The 21,984-nt window shown below is 42.0% G+C and overlaps 1 protein-coding gene across 2 annotated transcripts in view; it reads right to left on the bottom strand.

Annotated features, from left to right (window-relative positions):
- Nucleotides 1–1,482: 1,482 nt before the first annotated feature.
- The window catches only part of LOC136866910 (gastrula zinc finger protein XlCGF57.1), a 98,586-nt gene continuing 78,084 nt past the window's right edge, over nt 1,483–21,984 (bottom strand). For both annotated transcript variants that reach the window (XM_067144006.2, XM_067144007.2), the window contains exon 5: nt 1,483–2,723. In XM_067144006.2, the coding sequence (XP_067000107.2) occupies nt 1,796–2,723 (928 nt within the window). In that variant the 3' untranslated portion in view covers nt 1,483–1,795. The remainder of the gene's footprint in view (nt 2,724–21,984) is intronic.

Genomic DNA, 21,984 nt, shown 5'->3' with positions numbered 1-21,984 from the left:
AAAGCACGTCTTCTTAGAATTGGCGGGTTCCCTAAGCTCAGTCAACCCTGGAGAAATCATTACAAGCATTATTTAAAACCGTTTGACTCCCCCTCTGAAGTTGATAAGTGTGTCCTTAAGACTGCGCCGGTACGTCACATGCAGGATAAGACACTTGATCGAACACTTCCAACAAATTGAGGGGACGCTGATGTCGGCGCTGTTCCAACATGTCAGGTCAGGTGCTAGCAATTAGAAAACAGTTTTACTGCACTGCTAAGCAGGTATTTCTGAACAGAAAGGACGGTAGAAATCAAGCAAACTATTGTACAGTACTTGAATATAAAAGTTTTGCCAACGGCGAAGTTATTCCAGATTCTATGGTTAATGTAACACAGCTCGAGCAATAATAATTAAAGAAACTGGTACGAAAGTACAGTAAATAAGGAATCAATAGCCATTGCACCGTGTCTCCTGAATTTCTTCTTTGTAAATATTGTACAATGATGTAGATACTTGTCCTGAATGAGCAAATTCTTAATTACAATATAATTGATCCATTATTAGACATAAATTTGGTTGCCAGCGTTTCGCACCAGTGTGCCAATCTGCGCTCGTTAGTTGCTAACCAGCTAACCTACCAAGACGCCTGGCTAGTGAAAACAGTGGAGGCCACTGCATAGGCTACTTGGAGTCACAAAAATTGATGCTTGTTAGGCCATTATTATTAATATTATAACGTTATTGGCTTTACATCCTACTATTTTTAGGTTTTAGGAAACGCCGAGGTACCGGAATTTAGCCCCGCATGAATTCTTTTAATGCCAGCAAATCTACCGGCACGAGGCTCACATATTTTAGTAACAGCACTTGACTGAGCCGGCAACGAATCTGCAAAGTTGGGGTCAGAAAGCCTGCGCCTCAGACGACTGAGCCTCTTAGCTCGGCTATTGTTTAAGAGAGGACCATTTAGAAAAACATTGCACTGCATAAATGACACGTTTCACGTAACACCGACAATTGTACCTTGGAAACATTTATTATTGCACACGGTGCTGTGGATTGGCCTTTGCCAAGAGCAAGTTAGCAGTCCCCAAACAAGATAAGAGACTCGACATAAGGATATCCGAACGTTCAATACAGCAGTGTAGGCGCTCAATAATATCCTTCATAATATTGGGTTAAAGCATATGTTGAATTATACTATACAACAGCGCACGCGATATCGATGCATGAGCATCTGTTTCATGGGATGTAGTTTAAAAAAAAAAAAAAGCTAACGACCAATGATACATAAGTGTATCTTTCGACTAGTGTGAGTTACCAGGGCTGTCCGATTGTGACACTTGTGAAAAAACATTTTGAAACGTTTAACAAACTGCAGTGCGAGCAAGTATGTTCTCCCAGAAACCTTCTAAGAAAAAGTATGACATCACTTGTAACACAGATGCGGCTATTTACGAGAGCGACGGAAAGCAGTTGTTTAATAAATTAAGCCTTTACAATTCACCTCCTATATCACATTCGTTTAAACATTGTGATGGAAGTGGTGTGTGAGACTTTACTCCAAATACGTCACATCATGTCCCAGATTCACAGCACGAGTCAGAATTTGAAGTTCTAGTGCACACTTGAGAAAATTTATTATCACATTTATATCAATAGCGTGGCTGTGGCGCGGAATGACAGATCTGACGTTTTCACCGAAAAGCCTCTCACACAAACTTTCCAATTGAAACAACGTTGTGAACGTTTTCCGATAGAGTGCGCTTCAAATTCACTATCTGACAAAAATAATTATCATATTCATTCACCACTAGAAGCGCTGTCCGGTATGAACGAACAGGTGTCTTTGAAGTTGATACTTCCAGGAAAACGTCTTACCACATTCAGCACAAGCGTTTGAGCGCTCACCGGTATGAATTGGCAAGTGTCGTTTAAGCGTTTTCTTATCCCGGAAACCTTCAGCACATTCATCACATTGATAAGGACGCTCTCCAGTATGAATTCGCAGGTGTGATGTAAGGTGAGTTTTCCGGGAAAACGTACTCCCGCAAACATTGCACCATTGTGAACTCTCATGGGTATGAGTGCGTACATGTTGATTGAGCGTGCTTCTGTCACAGTAACTTTTTCCACACGCATTACAGCAATATGGCCGCAATCCGGTGTGTGTGCGCACGTGTTGATTAAGCGCGCTCTTGTCTCTGAACGTTTTACCGCATTGTGTACAGAAATACGGACGCTCGCCAGAATGAGTGCGCACGTGACGACTTAGATCGTTCTTATCACGAAAACATTTCCCACACTCGCTACATAATTCTGAACGTTCTCCAGTATGAGTATGCACGTGTTGTTTAAGATGAGTTATCCGGGAAAAAGTATTACCACATTGAGCACAAACGTTTGGACGCTCCCCAGTATACGCCAGTACGTGGGTATTAGGCGTTATTTTAACACGTAACCTTTTACCACAATGATCAGAACATTGTGGACGCCCCTCAGTATCAGCGAGCAGGTGTCTTCGAAGAAGAGATTTATTGGGGAAGGTTTTATCGCATTCATTACAACAGAGTGCCCCTTGCCTAATGGGATAGATTAACCTTTCTTCTGAGTGAGACGACAGGCGTTGCCGGCGTACGTTATGTGGAAGCACCTCAGTTCCAAGTTCCTTCTTTAATATCTTGCAGCTATGATCATACGTATCCACTGGACCTCTGGTTAATAATGCAGCGTTCCCGAAACTAGAACACAAAAAACACAAAAGTTATTACTTTCTTCCATGTAAGAGGAAGAAATCAAGTGAAGGATTCAGAAGCAAACTCTGTATAGGTACCCAAATGTTTCTATTCATATTACAATGCAATTTATAAGCCTCTTAAGCATTCTTTCTAAAATATTTGTAAAACTACTCCTCTCCCGTATTAAAAACAATATTCATAACAATCTTATAAATGAACTGTTCGGGTTCAGACCATAATATTCCACCACACATCAACTGTTACGGGCCACAGAATACATCACGTCAGGTTTACAACATCGTCAGGGCACTACATCAATCTGTTTAGATTACAGCCAAGCCTTCGACAGAGTTCAGCATCCCAGCCTCATCTACAAACTAACTTGCCTTCAACTGCATCCAATATACATTAAATTAATACACAACTACCTCTCCAACCGTACATTCTTCGTTAACATAAACGGCGTAAACTCTTTCCACAAAAACATTTATGCTGGCATACCACAATGCAGTATTTTGAGCCCAACTCTGTTTTTACTATATCTCAATGATATCCTTTGCACCACAAACACCCTCACAGCCATCTACGCCGACGATACAGGCATTATGACTAAAAGTCGCAACCCAGACCTCGCAACACAACATGAACAACAACACATTCAGAGACTCGAACCCTGTCCAATCAAATGGAAAATACAAGTCAAGTCTCACAAGACAAAGGCAATACACTTAGCAGGAGACACGCACAACCTCAACAACAATTTACTCTTTATAACCAACCCATTCAATGGGTTACAACCCTTAAATATCATGGAATTCCTCTACACAGAACACTACGATTACAAGGACACATACACAACACTACACAGCGAGCTAGACAACACAGTTTAATGTTATATCCCCACATACACTTACGTAGCACTCTATCTCAACGAAATATAAGCTAATTTACACAACACTAATACGACCCATACTCACATATGCATTTCCAGCCAATGGCTTTATTCCATGGACCACCATACACAAAACTGGTAACTCCACCTAGCAGTTAAAGTAGAAGTACACAACATCACACATCTTAGACTATTTGATTAATCTCAGCAAAAATTTCTATAACACACAACTCGTCCACTCAGCCAAAACCTAGGACAATTCGAACCTGGCCGACCGGATAAAGTACACAAATTCCCTAAATACATCTTTTCAATCAAGGACATATTAATCAACCCAGATTAACGATCCTCACACCCAGATACGTAACACTTCTAAATTAATAATCGCATCCACAAATAGTTAACAGTAACTAACAACGTATACAAACCCACATTATACTAAGAACCGTTTCTCATCCTCCGCTCCTACACTACGAGCAAAAACATCGAAAGAGCCGTAACATCAGCTGAGGCGTAATACGGAAGTAGATAAGCAACAATGAGCTGGTCACCCATTAACTGGGTGGCTTACGTTCACACTTTCTCATCAAAGTACTTAACTAATACTTGCATGCTGTATTTAATAACACCCGCCTTTACTTATTGAATATAAATAAGAGGCGCAAATTTCACTGTGTAAGCAGTTGCAACACCCACGCAACATGGCGTAGGCAGTTTCTGAAGAGGCTGCTATTTAGTACTGTCACACCATAAACACAAATTAGCTGTGTCAGCCATATAAGCATTACTCCGCCGAAACTGGTCACCTCACATATAAGAAACACATACACGTAAATACACAAAAATGTAATAAATATATTTTTCTCACTCACTTAAATTTAAAATGCATTATAATTAACAACCTATTTAATAAAATTCAACATACAGAAGAGCGCCAGGAGCGCACCGGTATCGGTACTCCATGCACCACCTATCTCCACGGAGATAGGTGACACATATCACCAGGGTGGTAAATTTCCCACAAACAGATTATCTAAACAGCCCTACACCATGATTGGTAGATAGACGGACATAAAAATTAGATTGTCCCGCAAAAATACTGTTGGATAGGGTTGAAAACTATGATATATCCCTACAGTGAGTAAGAAGTTTTGCTGAAGACCAAACCCAAAGTGACACAGCATACTGCGGCGTGTTGGCATAGTAGTAGGTAAATAAATATTCGACTGGTAGCTCCTATCTAAGATTTAGTATCTAGTTTCTTATTCTACACATTAACACACAGGCTTACCAAGAACACAACCTCATAGAACAGGACACACCTTGCTGGAGTTCACTCTTATTCCCTCTGTCCATTGCACACTATATTTGAATAACGGCTGTACACTTCACAGCCCGCGCGCATAAGGAGGAAACCTTACATGAGAACGCAAGATGGTCTTCGTTCTTCAAGATTCCACGTCACACAGGTGCACTGATTCACCTTCGTTGTCAATTCACGCTGCAGGAGGCAAATCCAACAGTCACCGTTTATTTTCGCTCTTCACTGCACATTCTCGTCGCGATCGCTGGTAATCACCCACTGACTGACTTCAAAACTGAACTGGCTTGCGGTTGTCTGCTCTTTATTATAAGGAGACCAAACATTCCAGAACGGTACGGTAGCTGGATACGAGGGGAATGGGGAGGCGGCTGGCCTTGCACTAGAGTAGTTCATGAATGGTGCAGTCGTTGAGGAAGTGGACAGGCCACAGCAGATGACACACAGGAACACCACAACCAAGGTGAAATTCAGAAGGGAACTCTAAGAAATTCAAGATCAAAACCGAGGTAGGACAATGAGATGGTCTCTCGCCCATTTCATTCAATAAATAAAGGAAAATAAAATGAGACTAGACAGACCAAGTCAGGCGTCTGGCCTATGCAGATGGCGTCATGTTACTAGCGAAAAACTGTGAAAAAGCTGCAACTGGTGTCCAGGTCCTACGTAAGAGACCGGTAAGGATACGACCAAGTACTTAGGAACTTGCACACCAGAAAAGACACTTTCACTATTCATACGATTGGGAGAGTTGATCTTTTCCGGTATCTCCCTACACGCCTCTCCTCGCTTCCTGTGCTTTCAAGAAAACACGTCATGGTGTCCATATTTCCGGCACGAGCCCTAGCAGGACGCAAACTCACTACGTGCTTAGGGTCGAAGGAACCTGTTGCTTAGCGCAGAGACCGTCGACTGAAGTTGAAATTAGCTGGTGTTTCATCCTCTGATAGTACATACCGCATGTTGTCTGGTGTGAAATACTGCAGTGCTAGTTGTCCTCAGAGTGGTATGTGCAAGACTTAAGCATAATTCACGAAATAGAGAAGGGTATGCCTATATACATATATGTTATGATATGCATGTACACCAGCATGCCTGTTCGTGGTTAATTCTACACAGTTTTACTTCAAATGAATTAAGCCTCAGCAAATAACCAAGCCACCCTTAGAATGTTTTGTATTTAGTTAATACACTGTATGGCCTACTGTATTTATAAAATGAAAGCTGGCAATTATATAACTAAAGTATATTTTTTCACTTCTAGTTAGCGGTATCGGCATATTATTTCCACAATGGTTTTTGCTGTGTAGCGTACCACAAAGCCAGAGCGGGAAAAGTAAAGGCATTTCGTTTCACGAATTCCCATGTGATACAGGCGTAAGAACAAAATGGCTGAAACACGTGTCATGTGAAACCAAGTTTTGAATCCAGAACATCCCTCGTTTGTAGTCAGCAGATTATCGTCCTGGACTATAGACAAGGAAACTGTTGTTCCTTTCGTATTTAAAAATTATTCCGAGAATATACCAACATCAAAATTAGAAAGGCGACCACTAAAGAAACATGAACTGCGGCAAAACACTGGAAATAAGAGCAAGGGGACGAAAATTCTCATAATGAATCAGCTGTTTACGTAAACCATTCTTACGGTGGACAGCTGGCAGATAGCGCCTGTATGTCTATTTGAGTACAGATAAGCTATTCGAGTTTTGAAATCGACAAAAATAACCATTTGAAACTGAAATTGATACGTGTCAATACGGAAACAAAGAAGCTGCAGTTGGTTTGGAAGTCGAGATATTGAAATGGATGAGTTCAATAATCAGCTTCATACCCATTTTAAAATAACAGTGGACACCAGTGAGCCCAATCCTGAAGACCGGACCAAATCTTAGATTACAAGCTGTCAGCCCATTGATCACACAACTGCATGAAGCAGTGCATTGGCTGGCCTATTTATTTTTCGGAAGTGTTTCACTCACGCAATAAATCATTTATCTAACTTGCCTTAGCAGAGCACAGTGAGTCGTCACTCAGCAAACACATCGTGCCACAGAGGAGTGACAGATATCATCAAAGGGAATTCTCATAGAAATTGAAAGAATGAATGATGCCGAAAATGTGTGCCGCCTCATCACAGATCCTTTGTTATATCTGGCTATCACCCTCTTAAAAACTTCCTGTGGAAGAGGCTGTCTGGTGTTGAACTCTAGAATTTGCCACTGTCAGTCATCAAACAGGTAGAAACTCCTGGCTTCGTATAACCTCAAGATGAATGTGAATATGATGAAAGGTCTACCAAATGGAAAACTATTGAGGTTTCAGATTCCTGAGCGTACCAATGAAGACGACCTGTATGCCAAGCCTTCGACCGGTGTCACATTATTAAACATCTCAGGACATCAGTTTTACTAAGAAACACGCAAGCTGGAAAGAACAAATTACTGGCAGCCGTATCGAAAATGTTTACTATATGCAGTCCGAGGAAGTGATTAAACCAGTTGCTTTCTTGACAAGAAATCACAAGCAACCTTCATATTTAAAAAATTGAAAGTGAAATCGGTCAAGGATATATTTTCATTACATACCATTAATGTTCTTCAGTATCTGGAGGACAATAATATCCACATTCAAGTATGGGTTTTCCAAAGCAGCGATGAAATCACAGCATTCCAAAAATGATAAAGAAATGGTTTCAAATCCATGATCTAAGTAGCACTAGTTTGCGGTACTTAAAGACAAAAAAGATGCAATTTTTCAATATGAGCGACGAGAGATTCAAATGGCTGCAGAAGGATTTTCTGGAGTACCCTGAAAGGGTGAGAGTTTATTAATGTGCACGGAATGATATTCTTCAGTAAAGAAACATTTAAAAGCTATTCTTCTGACAACCTGTTCTACTATCTTGTGCGTCAAATATCTTCCCTCATCAGGATTCCATTTCGCCCTTGCAAGGTCTTTTAATAGTGACCCAGTAGTGCAATTATTTAACAACTGAGAAGCATATCTGGAAGCAATGTCATGTTGGATTACAGAGCAGTGATATTCAGCATGAATAGGGTTTTTAGAGAACTGGGTAGTTTTTAAGTAGATACATGAGAAATCTGATCCTGAACTGCTCCTTATGGAAACAAATAGGTTCAGGTCAAATGTTCATTTTCAGACACAGGTGTATTCTAAACAAGATTCATCAATCTCGCAATAAACAGGATAATTGCCTTTTCTCACACATTTTATTTCATTTCAATAGTTGAGGGTAACAATTTAGTTAAACATTATGTTCATGTATTTCCAAGTCTAGGAAAAAATGTGTACCATATGCAGCCCGAGGAAGTGATTAAACCAGCTTCTTTCCTAACAAGAAATCACAAGGAACATTCATATTTTAAAACAAATTGAAAGTTAAATTGGCCAAGGATATACTTTCACCACATATCATTAACGTTTGTCAGTATCTGAAAGACGACAGTATCTACTTTCAAAGATGGGCTTTCCAAAGCAGCGATGAAATCACTGCATTCCAAAAATGATAAAGAAATACCCAGTAGCACAGAGGGGTAAGTAGGGAAGAAATTGTACACTAGATCAGTGTACGCAAAGCAGAAGGCAATGGTAGAGATGGCACCTCACTTATAGAAAGAAGTTTTAAAAAAGGAGCCTAGGAAACCGATATATCAGCAGAGCATTGCTAAGAAAGTCGATTCACCACTAAAGAACCATAGTCACACTGCAGGTTCTGTGCTCAGCAGAAACTCTGCTAATGAGACGGAATGTTCTATGGACGACACAGAAAAGTAACAAGGTGCATTCTCTGGAAAATTCAAAGACCCTGAGAACTCTGAGAGGGACTCAACCAATTGAAAGCAAACTCTACAGTATACCGATAGTTCGAAACAACCAATGCTGAACGCAAGGTAGGCTGCTGAATTCACAGGGGAACCTGTCATTAAGGGACAACAAGGCTTACCAGGACCTTGCTGTAGCCTTTGGTTCAACAAAGCGCAAAAACACATGGATTCCATTGGGAACCTTATGTTGACTTTGTAGATCACATCAAATTCTGGGCCATGGTTAATTCTTGGTCCCTAACACGTGGAAACCACTCTCACAGGAGAGTAATCGCCTGGCCTCAAGAACTAGTCGTAAACGCTCCCTTGTGGATTTAAGTCACTGCTCAACAACATTAGATAGGGTCAAACCTGATATCGCATGCTGATTTTATACAATATATATACAAGGCAAAATCAAACTTTGACCAGATAAACCAGGTGTGACAGCAAACAAATCATCAGAAGTGCCAGGGTACAAATGAAGAGGACAGCTTTGGACCAGGTGCTCAATCGTCTGTTTTCCAGGTTAGAATCACACATTGATGAACTGATCCAACCCCAGTTGTGCCTCAAATAATTGCAACAACCAGGTCCAGTCCTTAACCTGTTGATATGGCACCAGAAGTTCCTCGGTAAAACAAAACAGTTTGCCATCTTTGTGGGATCAAGATGGTGGACACTTGTTCCCAATGTTTTGTTTAACTCTCATGCTTCCAGTTTTCATTTAGGTCAAATCCATCCACAATGAGTTGCCCTGCAGTGACACTTGTTGGTCTTCTTGACTGCAGTCGCTGCTGTGATGAATGGCAGAATTCTTGGTGCAGTGGCAAAGAGGGTGTTGCAAAGATTTTCTTAGCTTCCCTTATTAGAGCTTGCTTCCGCGTTACGTGAGGTGGAGGGATGTGATTCAGCACAGGTAAACAGCAACATGGAGTTGATTTGATGGTACCAGCAATGCAACACAATGTATCGTTCAATTTTGTGTCTACGTTCTTCACATGTACATTTTCCAACCAGACAGGAGCAAAATAGGGAGAGAAATAACAAAATCCAATTAGAATAAGTGGTGAAAATGTTCTCCCTCAGCCTGTAGATAAGCACTGTAGCCTGGGATGATATTCCAGTTCACTATCTGCTATTTAGCCTCATGAATCTTCAATACTTTTGTGAGAATTAATTTAAAAGCTACAGTACTTGAAAATACACTGATCAACACTTTAACTAGTGAATATTTAATCAGCCCTTCTATTCAATACATATATAATTGATTAAATCTAGTACATGTTTCTTCCACGAATGGACATCATCAGCTAGAATAAATCACACAATATATCAGATAAAAATATTACATTAATAGATTGGTAAGACAAATTATAATACACTGTTATATACAAAGACATTTTAAATACACTGACTGACAGAGCAAATGCAACACCAAGAAGGAGTGGACAGAACTTTATGCCAATTGCAGGGTAGACTGACGTCACTGAGGTACGCTCTTGATGTGAATTGCGCCGCTGTGCTGCGCACGTAGCGAACGATAAATGGGACACGGCGTTGGCGAATGGCCCACTTCGTACCGTGATTTCTCAGCCGACAGTCATTGTAGAACGTGTTGTCGTGTGCCACAGGACACGTGTATAGCTAAGAATGCCAGGCCGCCGTCAACGGAGGCTTTTCCAGCAGACAGACGACTTTACGAGGGGTATGGTGATCGGGCTGAGAAGGGCAGGTTGGTCGCTTCGTCAAATCGCAGCCGATACCCATAGGGATGTGTCCACGGTGCAGCGCCTGTGGCGAAGATGGTTGGCGCAGGGACATGTGGCACGTGCGAGGGGTCCAGGCGCAGCCCGAGTGACGTCAGCACGCGAGGATCGGCGCATCCGCCGCCAAGCGGTGGCAGCCCCGCACGCCACGTCAACCGCCATTCTTCAGCATGTGCAAGACACCCTGGCTGTTCCAATATCGACCAGAACAATTTCCCGTCGATTGGTTGAAGGAGGCCTGCACTCCCGGCGCCCGCTCAGAAGACTACCATTGACTCCACAGCATAGACGTGCACGCCTGGCATGGTGCCGGGCTAGAGCGACTTGGATGAGGGAATGGCGGAACGTCGTGTTCTCCGATGAGTCCCGCTTCTGTTCTGTCAGTGATAGTCACCGCAGACGAGTGTGGCGTCGGCGTGGAGAAAGGTCAAATCCAGCAGTAACTGTACAGCGCCCTACCGCTAGACAACGCGGCATCATGGTTTGGGGCGCTATTGCGTATGATTCCACGTCACCTCTAGTGCGTATTCAAGGCACGTTAAATGCCCACCGCTACGTGCAGCATGTGCTGCGGCCGGTGGCACTCCCGTACTTTCAGGGGCTGCCCAATGCTCTGTTTCAGCAGGATAATGCCCGCCCACACACTGCTCGCATCTCCCAACAGGCTCTACGAGGTGTACAGATGCTTCCGTGGCCAGCGTACTCTCCGGATCTCTCACCAATCGAACACGTGTGGGATCTCATTGGACGCCGTTTGCAAACTCTGCCCCAGCCTCGTACGGACGACCAACTGTGGCAAATGGTTGACAGAGAATGGAGAACCATCCCTCAGGACACCATCCGCACTCTTATTGACTCTGTACCTCGACGTGTTTCTGCGTGCATCGCCGCTCGCGGTGGTCCTACATCCTACTGAGTGGATGCCGTGCGCATTGTGTAACCTGCATATCGGTTTGAAATAAACATCAATTATTCGTCCGTGCCGTCTCTGTTTTTTCCCCAACTTTCATCCCTTTCGAACCACTCCTTCTTGGTGTTGCATTTGCTCTGTCAGTCAGTGTATTTGCAAACTTTGTTAAAGTTTGAACCATGCTTGTTGCATGTTCATTTATTTGACACTTCTTTATGCAAAGGGCTTCCTTTAGCCTCATTTTCCCATACTTATCTATGTATGTCCAGTATTGTACAGCAGAGCGCAGCACCTAACCTAATATTAAAGGTTAAAGGTTTGGAGCTCATCTTGTCTGTGTATATGTGGCAGATAACAACAATGGAAGCACTCTCTATCCCCGAATTAAAGTTCAAGAATACTGAAGTTTAGCAGGAAAAAGGGTTTACATGTTTAATAGTTTAATATTAAAGGTTAAAGGTTTGGAGCTCATCCTCTCTGTGTATATGTGGCAGATAACAACAATGGAAGCCACGATGTTTGAAGTGGCGCTTTGTGTCATAAATATTCATTTAAGGTCTTCAAGATCGGGTCATTAACGCTTATTGCTTTTAGTTATAACCACTGATAATTACAGGTATGTTGGTTCCTTTTCAAATTTTTGTTTCTGGTGGTGATTCATTTCCAACTGTCACGGTTGACTGACATGCACCTTTTTCGTTCCGTTGTATATGTTTCGTGTGGGTGTGACTGTGATCTCGAGATGATGGTAATGGGGTCCCTGTGTGGCTACATCTTGGTGCACTGCATGTTTTCATACTTCGTAACCTTATAGTATGCCTCTCGTCTCGACCAAGGAGCTACATTTAGGTCGCACGAGGCGCGTCATCTTCAATGATTTGAATAAAGTGATGGTTCATCCTGGCCGTAAAATATAATTGCTCGATGCACGCAAATGCTTTGAATATGTGAGACCTGTTGCTGATGACCGTAGGGTCATAATTTATGGTTTGTATTTGACAATGTTGTCCGAACGGCCGTTCGCATTTTTATTTTCGGATACCCTCATGTGCGTATGTGAATGCTGGATGTATGTGTGTTAATGTGTGGGGGAGAGAAAGGAGGTATGTCGGTCGACCTGTTTTATTGTCCTATTTGTATCTGTACCTTATTTTGTTCTCGGTACCGATCTGTATATTTATTTAATCCGTGGCTGACACTCAGTCCGGTAGCCGCCATGTTGGCTGTGTATTTATGCAACGTACCTGTAGTATCATTCTTTGTTCTTGGTCCATGGAGGCTGGTCTTAGCCTCATGCCGACTCTTCTTATCTGCTTTGTTCTCCGCGATGGGCGGATTGTTGAGCGAGCTATTGACATTGTTGATTACATAATGGTGTATGAAAAGCCGTGTCGCAAAACGAGCGATGAGAGTACGGTAATTACACAGCAGTGATGTAATGTAGGTGCTGAGCGTTTTAAAATGTGTGCTAGTGTCAGTGTGAGCTCACGAGATGTTTAGTTATGCAAGTTCCGTCCATGTTTATTACCATTATCTTGCTCTATACATTTCACTTATGGATTCCTCGTCTTAATGTTTGTTTTTTTAATTTTATTAATAAACCCTTGCTTTAACTTTTTTAATGGTAGTAGTTATAGTCTTATCCCTTGTTCACCAACTACGAGGGCCTTTTCCAGCTCAAGGCCGTGATTGCGCCTTTCCTAATCGAAAATCCACACCTCGAATTATTCCCTATGAATGTGTTAACGTCGATGTATGAATCACTGATAGTTATGAGGACCGGGAGGTTTGGCACGAATGGTAGCAGAAGCGTGCTCGATTAGGATACCTCCTCTGAGAAGAAATCAGACGGGGTTGAGCTGGAAATGCATTTTTTGTCAGTTGTGGTCGCTTTAATTTAATCTTATGGTGCTGTTAATTTCTGGTTTTAATCTTAAGTTTAATTTATAGTTTATGTGCATTATTGCCGTCTTGCATATGTGTCTCGTGTTTGATATTTCTGAAATTTGGCTTACGATATGGAGAATCAAAAGGCTTTAGAAATAAGTAATCGTACTGGTAGTGTTACTGGAGATATGTCGAACTTGGAAAGTGAAATGAGACAAGGTACCGATGAACTGTAGGGAGTAGCAACTCTAATAACTGCCCTGCTTGTCGTAATTGTACTCTCGGCGAGAATCCAGTGAAACAGATTTCCCCCATTTCTAGGCTTATTTCAGATCGCCATGCTAACCTGAACCCGGTATTTGATGTGAGAAAGTGGAGGTAAAATTTAACTAGGGAAGGGAAAACTTCCAGTGTGATTGAATTCTTAGAACGGGTCGAAGATTTCGCTGAGTACAGCTCGTTACCACTTGATTTGTATGCCCCTGTTATCCCGGGAATGCTAGAAGGGCCAGCTCTAAAATGGTTCAGGCTTATAAAAGGTAGCGTCCTGTCGTGGGACGAGTTTGCTAGCCGCATTAAACAGCGCTTTGGGATGTCCGATATGGATTACTGCTTTAAGCAGGAAATCTTCCGCAGGACGCAAGGAGTAGGGGAAAGTATTGTCGATTATGCACCGGAATCCTAACTCTATTTAACCGCATGTGTGTTAACGTGCCCGAAACTGAGGTTTTCGACCAGTCCTACACGAAAATAAGCGCCCGACTACAAATTGCACATCAAACGATCTCAAGTAGAAAACGTTGAGGACATTATTAACCTAGGTCGCGAGTTCGAGTCCACTGTGAGTCAAAACAAACAGTACCGTCCGCCTCCTGTTCCGTCCGATTGCTCATTTTCTGACGTTGCTTGTCGTGCGCCCGCCAAATCTGTTACATTTGGTACCCCCCTTCACCATCTCGTCCCGTCCGTGGTCCCGAACGCAAGCCCAACTTGGAAACTCCGCACCAACGCAATCCAACCGTCCAACTCGGCTACTGTAAACAGCGGTAGTGCCAGGTCGTGCTGGAATTGTGGAAAATTAGGTCACATCTCGAAAAACTGTTGGTCTAAGTCCCCTGTTAAGTGCTCTCAGTGTGGTCTTGGTGGTGTCACTGTACGCGTATGTCCTCGTTGTAACCCTCAGCAGGGAAACTGAGGCGCGCCGGCGTGATGGCCCGCCGTTGGCGCCTGATGTTGGTCTAAATAAGAGGATTTGGGGCCTTCCCTCATCTACCCCATGGGCCAAAGTTTATATTGGAACTCGTTTATTGTACGCCTTGATAGATACCGGTTCGTGTGTTTCCCTTCTGAACCAATCCCTTGTGCTTTCTACCAATTTAGAGTATCTCCCTGAGTGTGAGAGTCAGAGAAAGTACGTGTCTGTCGATGGCCACGAGGTATGTCCCGTAGGTCGGACCAAGTGTCATATAAAATTTCATGGTCTATCGTGGGATTGGACGCTCAATGTTGTACCCAACGTGTCCGCGCCGATCATACTAGGTACTGATTTTATGCTGGCTACCGGTTTATCCATTGATTTCATCAATCGGACTTTCGCCTTTCGCTTTAGATCTGATGTCAGTCACCCCTTTGAGGCCCCATTTCAACGTCCCACTGTGTGTGCCCTGTCGAAATCTCCACTTACCGGCGTCTCGTGTTAACTCTCTGATAGTCACAACCTCACGTTAAACTGCTAGTTGGAGGAATTTTTGGATGTGTTGACCGATAAGCTTGGGTGTGCAAGGAATTTCTCTTATTCCATTGAGCTCAAAGATGATACGCCTGCTAGATCCCCTCCGTTCAGTTGTTCGCCCCCGAAATTGACCGCGATGGGAGAATGTGTCAACGACCTGCTGGATAAGAAGGTCATCAGTCCCTCCAAGTCTCCCTATACTAGCTCCGTCTTCCTAGTCCCTGAAAAGGACTGTAAATTCAGGTTCATCGTAGACTATCGTAAGGCCAATAAGAACATCGTCTTTGACAGCTTCCCCTTACCCACCATTGAAAGCGCCTTCCAACACTTTCATGGCGCAAAATACTTCACCATGTTTGACTTCAATTCGGCATATCACCAAATCCCTTTGGATCTCAAAAGTCGCCCTTGTACTGCCTTCGCTACCACGTTTGGATTGTTCGATTTTAATAAAGTCCCGATGGGCATTTCGATTGGAGGACAAGCGCTTAGTCGCGTGATGGATTCGACCTTCGGAGATCTCAAATTTTCATGTGTCTTTAATTTTTTGAATGATCTGATATTTTCACCAAGCTTTGATGAGCACCTGGCTCACCTTTGCGAAGTTCTCAGTCGTTTGCGCAAGCACGGTTTCATGATTAACCCTAAGAAGGCATCTCATTGCTCCAAACGTCTAAATTTCCTAGGTCACATCATTTCCGATTCTGGAATTGCCGTAAAACCGGACAGGGTCAAATGTATCAAGGATTTTCCTCAGCCTAAAAACGTTTGTGGTGTGAGAAAATTTCTGGGTATGGTAGGTTTTTACAACCGCTTCATCAAAAAATTTCTCAGATTTTGGCCCCCTTAAACCTGCTGAAATAGAAGAGCTGTCGCTTTGTCTGGAGCTACGATCAAACTCATGCCTTCGAGCAACTGAAAAAAGCACTTTGTGGAGCCCATGTGTTGCACAGTTCGGATTTATCCCGTGATTTCGTCCTTCAATGTGACTCCAGTGAGCTCGCTGTTTCTGCTGTACTCAACCAAGCCGATGAGGAATGTAGGGCAGCCCCCGTCGCGTACTTTAGCAAACTGTTGCATGGAGCTGAACTGAGGTATTCCATTTACGGGAAAGAATGCCTAGCTGTAGTACTGGGTGTCCAGAAGTTTCGCTCATACTTGGAACACCGCCATTTCTACGTCCACACCGGCAATCAAGCCCCATCATGGATGAGCGCCAATGTAAAAAGACTTGGTCGAACTGCTAGGTGTATCCTCCGGTTGTCCGCTTACAAAGTCACGGTGGTTCATGTTCGTGGGAAAGACAATGTGGTAGCCGACTGCCTGTCGCGCATGTTTGACGAGGTAAAGGAGAGTGAGGTTGAACTTGAGGAAGACCCTGTTCTGACTGAAGATGTTGACAGCATCAACATTTTACAAAATTACATTTACTGTATAGTTACCAACCATTGGCAGTAATTTTTGTTAAAAACATTGACGCCGAGCACTATACCCTTTCCCCCCGACTGTTATATTGTAAATAATTTTAAAATTTATAATTTCCTAAGAGTGCATCAATTATTCTTCAGAGCACCACTGCTGAACTCTGCTATAATTACCCAGTAATTTTAAGCATTGGTGCCGACTTCTTATTCTTTAAATGTATATTGTTTAACCAACACCATTTTACAAGAGTTTCTCGTACTTAATTTTGCCATTTTAATGCATACTAATTTGTGCATGTTAAATACTAATAAGTACCTGATTTTATCTTGAGGTGATAATTTTGACTGATGATGCCCTCAATGAAGGGCGAAACATGTCTCAAGCAGAATTAAGAATGAAATCCTAAATGTAAAATTTATATGTATTGAATAGGTGACAAAATAAACCATTTAGCATCCTACATTCAGTATCTTCAATACGGACAACAATGATTTTTATCACTTGCAACACAATGGAGATCCATGGAAACAGTTTCATGTTCCAGTTGTTAACCTTTCCAAGGTCAACTTGGACAAAGATTGAAGATTCATTCTTGAGAAATGTCCTAAACATAACTGGCTGAACTTAAACCAAGTTAAAATAACTAAAAATCTTATCAAAGAGGCAGAAATCGTGCTAGGAAAATTGCCAGACAAATTGCATGAGCTCAGAATAGAAGTAAAAACACAACTTAACAAAATGGTTATTAATAATAATAAGAAGAATTATGTTGTCCCTAAAGATACCTTCAAGGATAGAAAACAAATATTAGAACTTAAAAATAAAAATGAAGAGCTTATTGTCACTGTTATGGAGATATCCGTGGTGGGCAGAGGTGAAAGAAGGTGCGGGCTGGAATGGGTCTAACTACAAGTCCGAAAGATGAATTTAAAATTTAAGTAAAAGTTATATTTTCAGTAGACAAGAGTTAACAAAAGTTTACATAGAATTTGAAAACTTAACAAGTCAATCGGGTACAAGACCAGAAAAGCAAGGATTTAGATACAAATTGATGATCTGGGCTTCAAACCCCACCTTTTACAATCTCTGAGCTCTCGGCTCACAACCCCAACATTTACCAAAGGGCAGAAAACCCCTTCATTACATGGAGCTCTTGCTCCCACTTAATAATGTCAGGCCTTCTAGAGGCACCTTCCAAAATACCAGAAAGAGCTGACCTGCTCTCGATTTTTACAAGCCTATCAAAGGCCACAACAAACCTTACTACTAACTGCCCTTAAGGCACACATACAAGAAACAGGGGTATTTGTACCCAGCCTACAGGGCCTTCGCATGAACAGAGAAAAAACACATCAGGTTAAGTTACTGGCCCAAAATACAGAAAGGATTGGAGGCGTGAACTTGCACTCCTAAATACACATTTTAAAAACTAAGTGGCTCTATGCCTATACACAGGGGCTAATCCCAAGCTAGAGAGGTGACTCGTATGACAAAACTTTAATACATTAAGGAAGAGAAGAAATGGTTATGAAAACGTAGTCACCTCAATTTCAAATGAAGGGGAGCTCGAGAGGGTAAAGCACTCTCTATCCCCGAATTAAAGTTCAAGAAAACTTAAGTTTAGCAGGAAAAAGGGTTTACATGTTTAATAGTTTACATATTAAAGGTTTCAACCTTCCCCGAGAGTTAAACTGCTGAGCTAGCAAGAAATAAAGATGTTAAAAGGCCATTACCGTGATGAAGAACTGCTGCCTGAAGAAGGTGGCGCTTCCCGCCCCCTGCTGCATATTCACACACTATGCTAGATGTTACTGAAGTGGACTCGAGACAAGAAAATCAGCAGTTTTTATACCCTCGTGGAAAATTCGAGACCTTTCAAGAATGAGTAGACACACCCCCTCAATTTTTATTGGTAGACTATGCATTACACATGGAAATTAGAAGAAGAAAGCGATGATTGGAGGAAAATTAATTACAGAAATTACTGAGTGGTTAAATTCAATACAGGCGGAAAGAAAGGGTTAATATTTCCAATCCACAAACCACGGAACACAATTTAGTAAAGACAAAACTTATAAATACAAAATTTCTTCAAGAGAGTTCATTCCATTGCACCAGAGTGTATTACCATAGTTTTTGGTAGAGACCTCTGTTAGAGTCCGTCCACACTTCGTGATTAATAAAAAAACAAAAGCCAATAAAAAAAACACACAGTAACATCTTCCGATAAACAGTAGTTAGTTCAGTTTTTAAAATTCCGAGCTTCTCCGGTAGAGGAGTTTCAATTGGCGCAAGATTTGAACTTGCGTCGCGTAGAGGTGTACCGTCCGATACAGACCTCCCTCCCTCAAAAGTCCTTCCAATGGGTGGCACAGAAGAATTTCTTTTCCCAAAACAAAGTCCATGTTTGTTGCTGATTGGCAGAGATACAATTTTTCAGTAGTCGGAGGTCTCTTAATTTGTTTGATATTGACGGGTCGGACTAGTTTAAATCCAGCTTTAAAATTTCTTTGTTGTTGTAGAATTGCGAAACAAAACATTAATTCAAGGAGGTAAAATTTTTCTAAGTCCACCAAAGGTTGATTTGAAGCAATTATTAGTAGTATAATAGGCGGATTCTGCAGCCTCCTCCTCCAGCGGGAAATTTGAATTCTGGCGGGAAATTTGAATTTTGGCGGGAAATGTGAATTTTGGGGCGAGATTTGAATTTGTAAACAAAGCCACGAGCTTTTTGACAGCTGTCATCGACAACAACGCATCGCTAACTTCACTGCTGCCATCTTGACGGGCCTAAGCCTCAGTAGCACCAACTAAACATCACAAGCGCGAGATTTGAATAGGTAAACAAATCCACTTGTTTTTCACAGCCACGTGCTTTTTGACAGACAACAACGCATCGCTAACCTCAGTACTGCCATCTTGACGGGCCTAAACCTCAGTGGTACCAACTTAACCTAACTAGCGCGAGATTTGAATTTGTAAACAAATCCACGTGTTTTTGACAGCCACGTGCATTTTGACAGACAACAACGCATCGCTAACCTCAGTGCTGCCATCTTGACGGGCCTAAACCTTAGTGGTACCAACTTAACCTCACTAGCGCAAGATTTGAATCGATAAACAAATCCACGTGCTTTTTGCCAGCTGTCATCCGCCATCTTTAAACTACAGAGCACCGTGCTGCGCTCTTTAGCTACTTACCTTTGAAATGTGGTGGCGGATAATTTGAAAAATGCTTTTTGCCAGCAGCCATCTTTGAGCACCGCGCTGCCCTCTTTAGCTAGATACCTTTGAAATGTGGTGGCAGACAATTCCACGTGACAGCAGCCATCTTTGAGCGTAGTGCTGCCCTCTTTGTGGTGGCGGAAAATTCCACGTACTCTTGTTTGGAAACAAACTCACGTACTCTTTTCTGACAGCTATCATCCGCCATCTTGCATCACAAACCTCAGTGCTGCACTCTTTAGCTAGATACCTTTGAAATGTGGTGGCGGCAATTTGAAAAATTCTACATTCTCTTGTTTGGAAACAAACCTATGCGCTTTTTTGACAGCTATCATCCGCCATTTTTAATCTAGAGAGCACCGTGCTGTCCTCTTTAGCTACTTACCTTTGAAATGTGGTGGCGGCAAATTCTACGTGCTCTTGTTTGGAAACAAACCCATGTGCTTTTCTAACAGCTGTTACCGCCATCTTTAATCCAGAGAGTTCAGTGCTGCCCTCTTTTTGGTGGCGGATAATTTGAAAAATTATTTTTGACAAGCAGTCATCTTTAATCCAGAGAGAACAGTGCTGCCCTCTTTAGCTACTTACCTTTGAGGCGGTTAATTTGAAAAAATTCTATTTGACAAGCTGCCATCTTTAATGAAAAGAGCATCGTGCTGCTATCTTGCGGGTAATTTTTACGTCACAGCTGTCATCCACCATCTTGCATTGCTAACCTTAGTGCTGCCCTCTTTAGCTACTTACCTTTGAGGGGGACTATTTGAAAAAATCTATTTGACAAAATGTCACCCGCCATCTTGCATCGCAAACCTCAGTGCTGCACTCTTTAGTTGAAATGTGGTAGCGGATAATTTGAGAAAATTCTTTTTTGACAAGCAGCCATCTTTAAACTACAGAACACCGTGCTGCTATCTTTATTGTAGTAGCAAGCAATTTAAAATCTAGATGCTTTTTTCTAACAGCTATCATCCGCCATCTTTAATCTAGAGAGCACCGTGCTGCCCTCTTTGTAGTGGTAGTAAATTCCACGTGCTTCACAAACCCACGTGCTTTTCGACAGCTGTCATCCGCCATCTTTAATCAAGAGAACGCAGTGCCCCACTCTATGTAGTAGCGGATAATTTGAAAAATTCTTTTTGACAAACAGAAACCTTTATTCAACACAGTTACCGCTATCTTAAATCGCTTACCTCGGTGCTGCACTCTTTAGTTGCAATGTCGTGGCGGTAAATTCGAACAAGTTTAATCATACATCGGGGGAGCTAGAGTAAGCACGTGCTGCAGTGATGACGTCATCATGCATGTTTAGACTTGCCCGTTTTCCTAAGAGTAAGTCCGTGTAAAGGAATGTGGTGGCGGTAAATTCGAACAAGTTTAAACATGCATTGGGAAAGCTAGAGTAAGCACGTGCTGCAGTGATGACGTCATTGTGCATGTTTAGACCTGATCGTTTTTTAAGAGTAAGTTGTGTAAAGCAATGCAATAAGTACAAAATTTTTGAATGCGATCAAATATTTATTTACAAATGTACTACAACAGTGTTCGCTTTTGCTGCTGACAAGGTTGGTATGCTTCTTAACAACGTATGCTTCTGAAATGCCTCCTGCAACATTCAAATTAAACAAAACATTTAGAAATATATTATACTAAGTATGTTATGCTTTACAGATATCATATACTTCTTACCTTCTTGTTATTCCTTTTCGGAATCATCATCATGAGGTACTAGAGAAAGTTCATGCATACACTGTGTACAGTGTTCAGTCCTCGGATTTGGTCCATCCCAATCATCATCACCATTTTCTCCTCGATGCTTGTAATGTCGTTGACAAGTTCTGCATAAAGCTACTTCGATCGACATCTTACTGTGTAGAAAAAGGATGCCCCAAAAATTATGTACGTAAGAGGCAGCGTACGTAGATAAAAATCCTGGTGGTAAGTATTGAATAAGATGTTTCGGCATCGACGATCTATGTTTATAGAACATCTTAATAGCCTCACTCACTCGCGTAAGATAAATAAGATGTTGCGTATGAGCATGCAAGCAGCATGCACATTTGTTCCATAGCGTACGATGTCGAAGCACACACTAATGAAAATGAGAGAGAGCTATTCTTATTTACAGTCTCGTAACAACATTCGTTAGCGGATGGTAGGTAACATCACTCATATGAATAATAAGACAATAGGCTGCTGTGTTAGCAGGAATGTTTTCAGATGTTTCAAATTCTAAACGAATATCAACTGGAGATTCTTTTATAGATTCTTCATGATAA

This window comes from Anabrus simplex, chromosome 3, assembly GCF_040414725.1.
Source record: "Anabrus simplex isolate iqAnaSimp1 chromosome 3, ASM4041472v1, whole genome shotgun sequence".
Lineage (NCBI taxonomy): Eukaryota > Metazoa > Arthropoda > Insecta > Orthoptera > Tettigoniidae > Anabrus > Anabrus simplex.
This window is presented reverse-complemented; position numbering and strand designations above follow the sequence as displayed.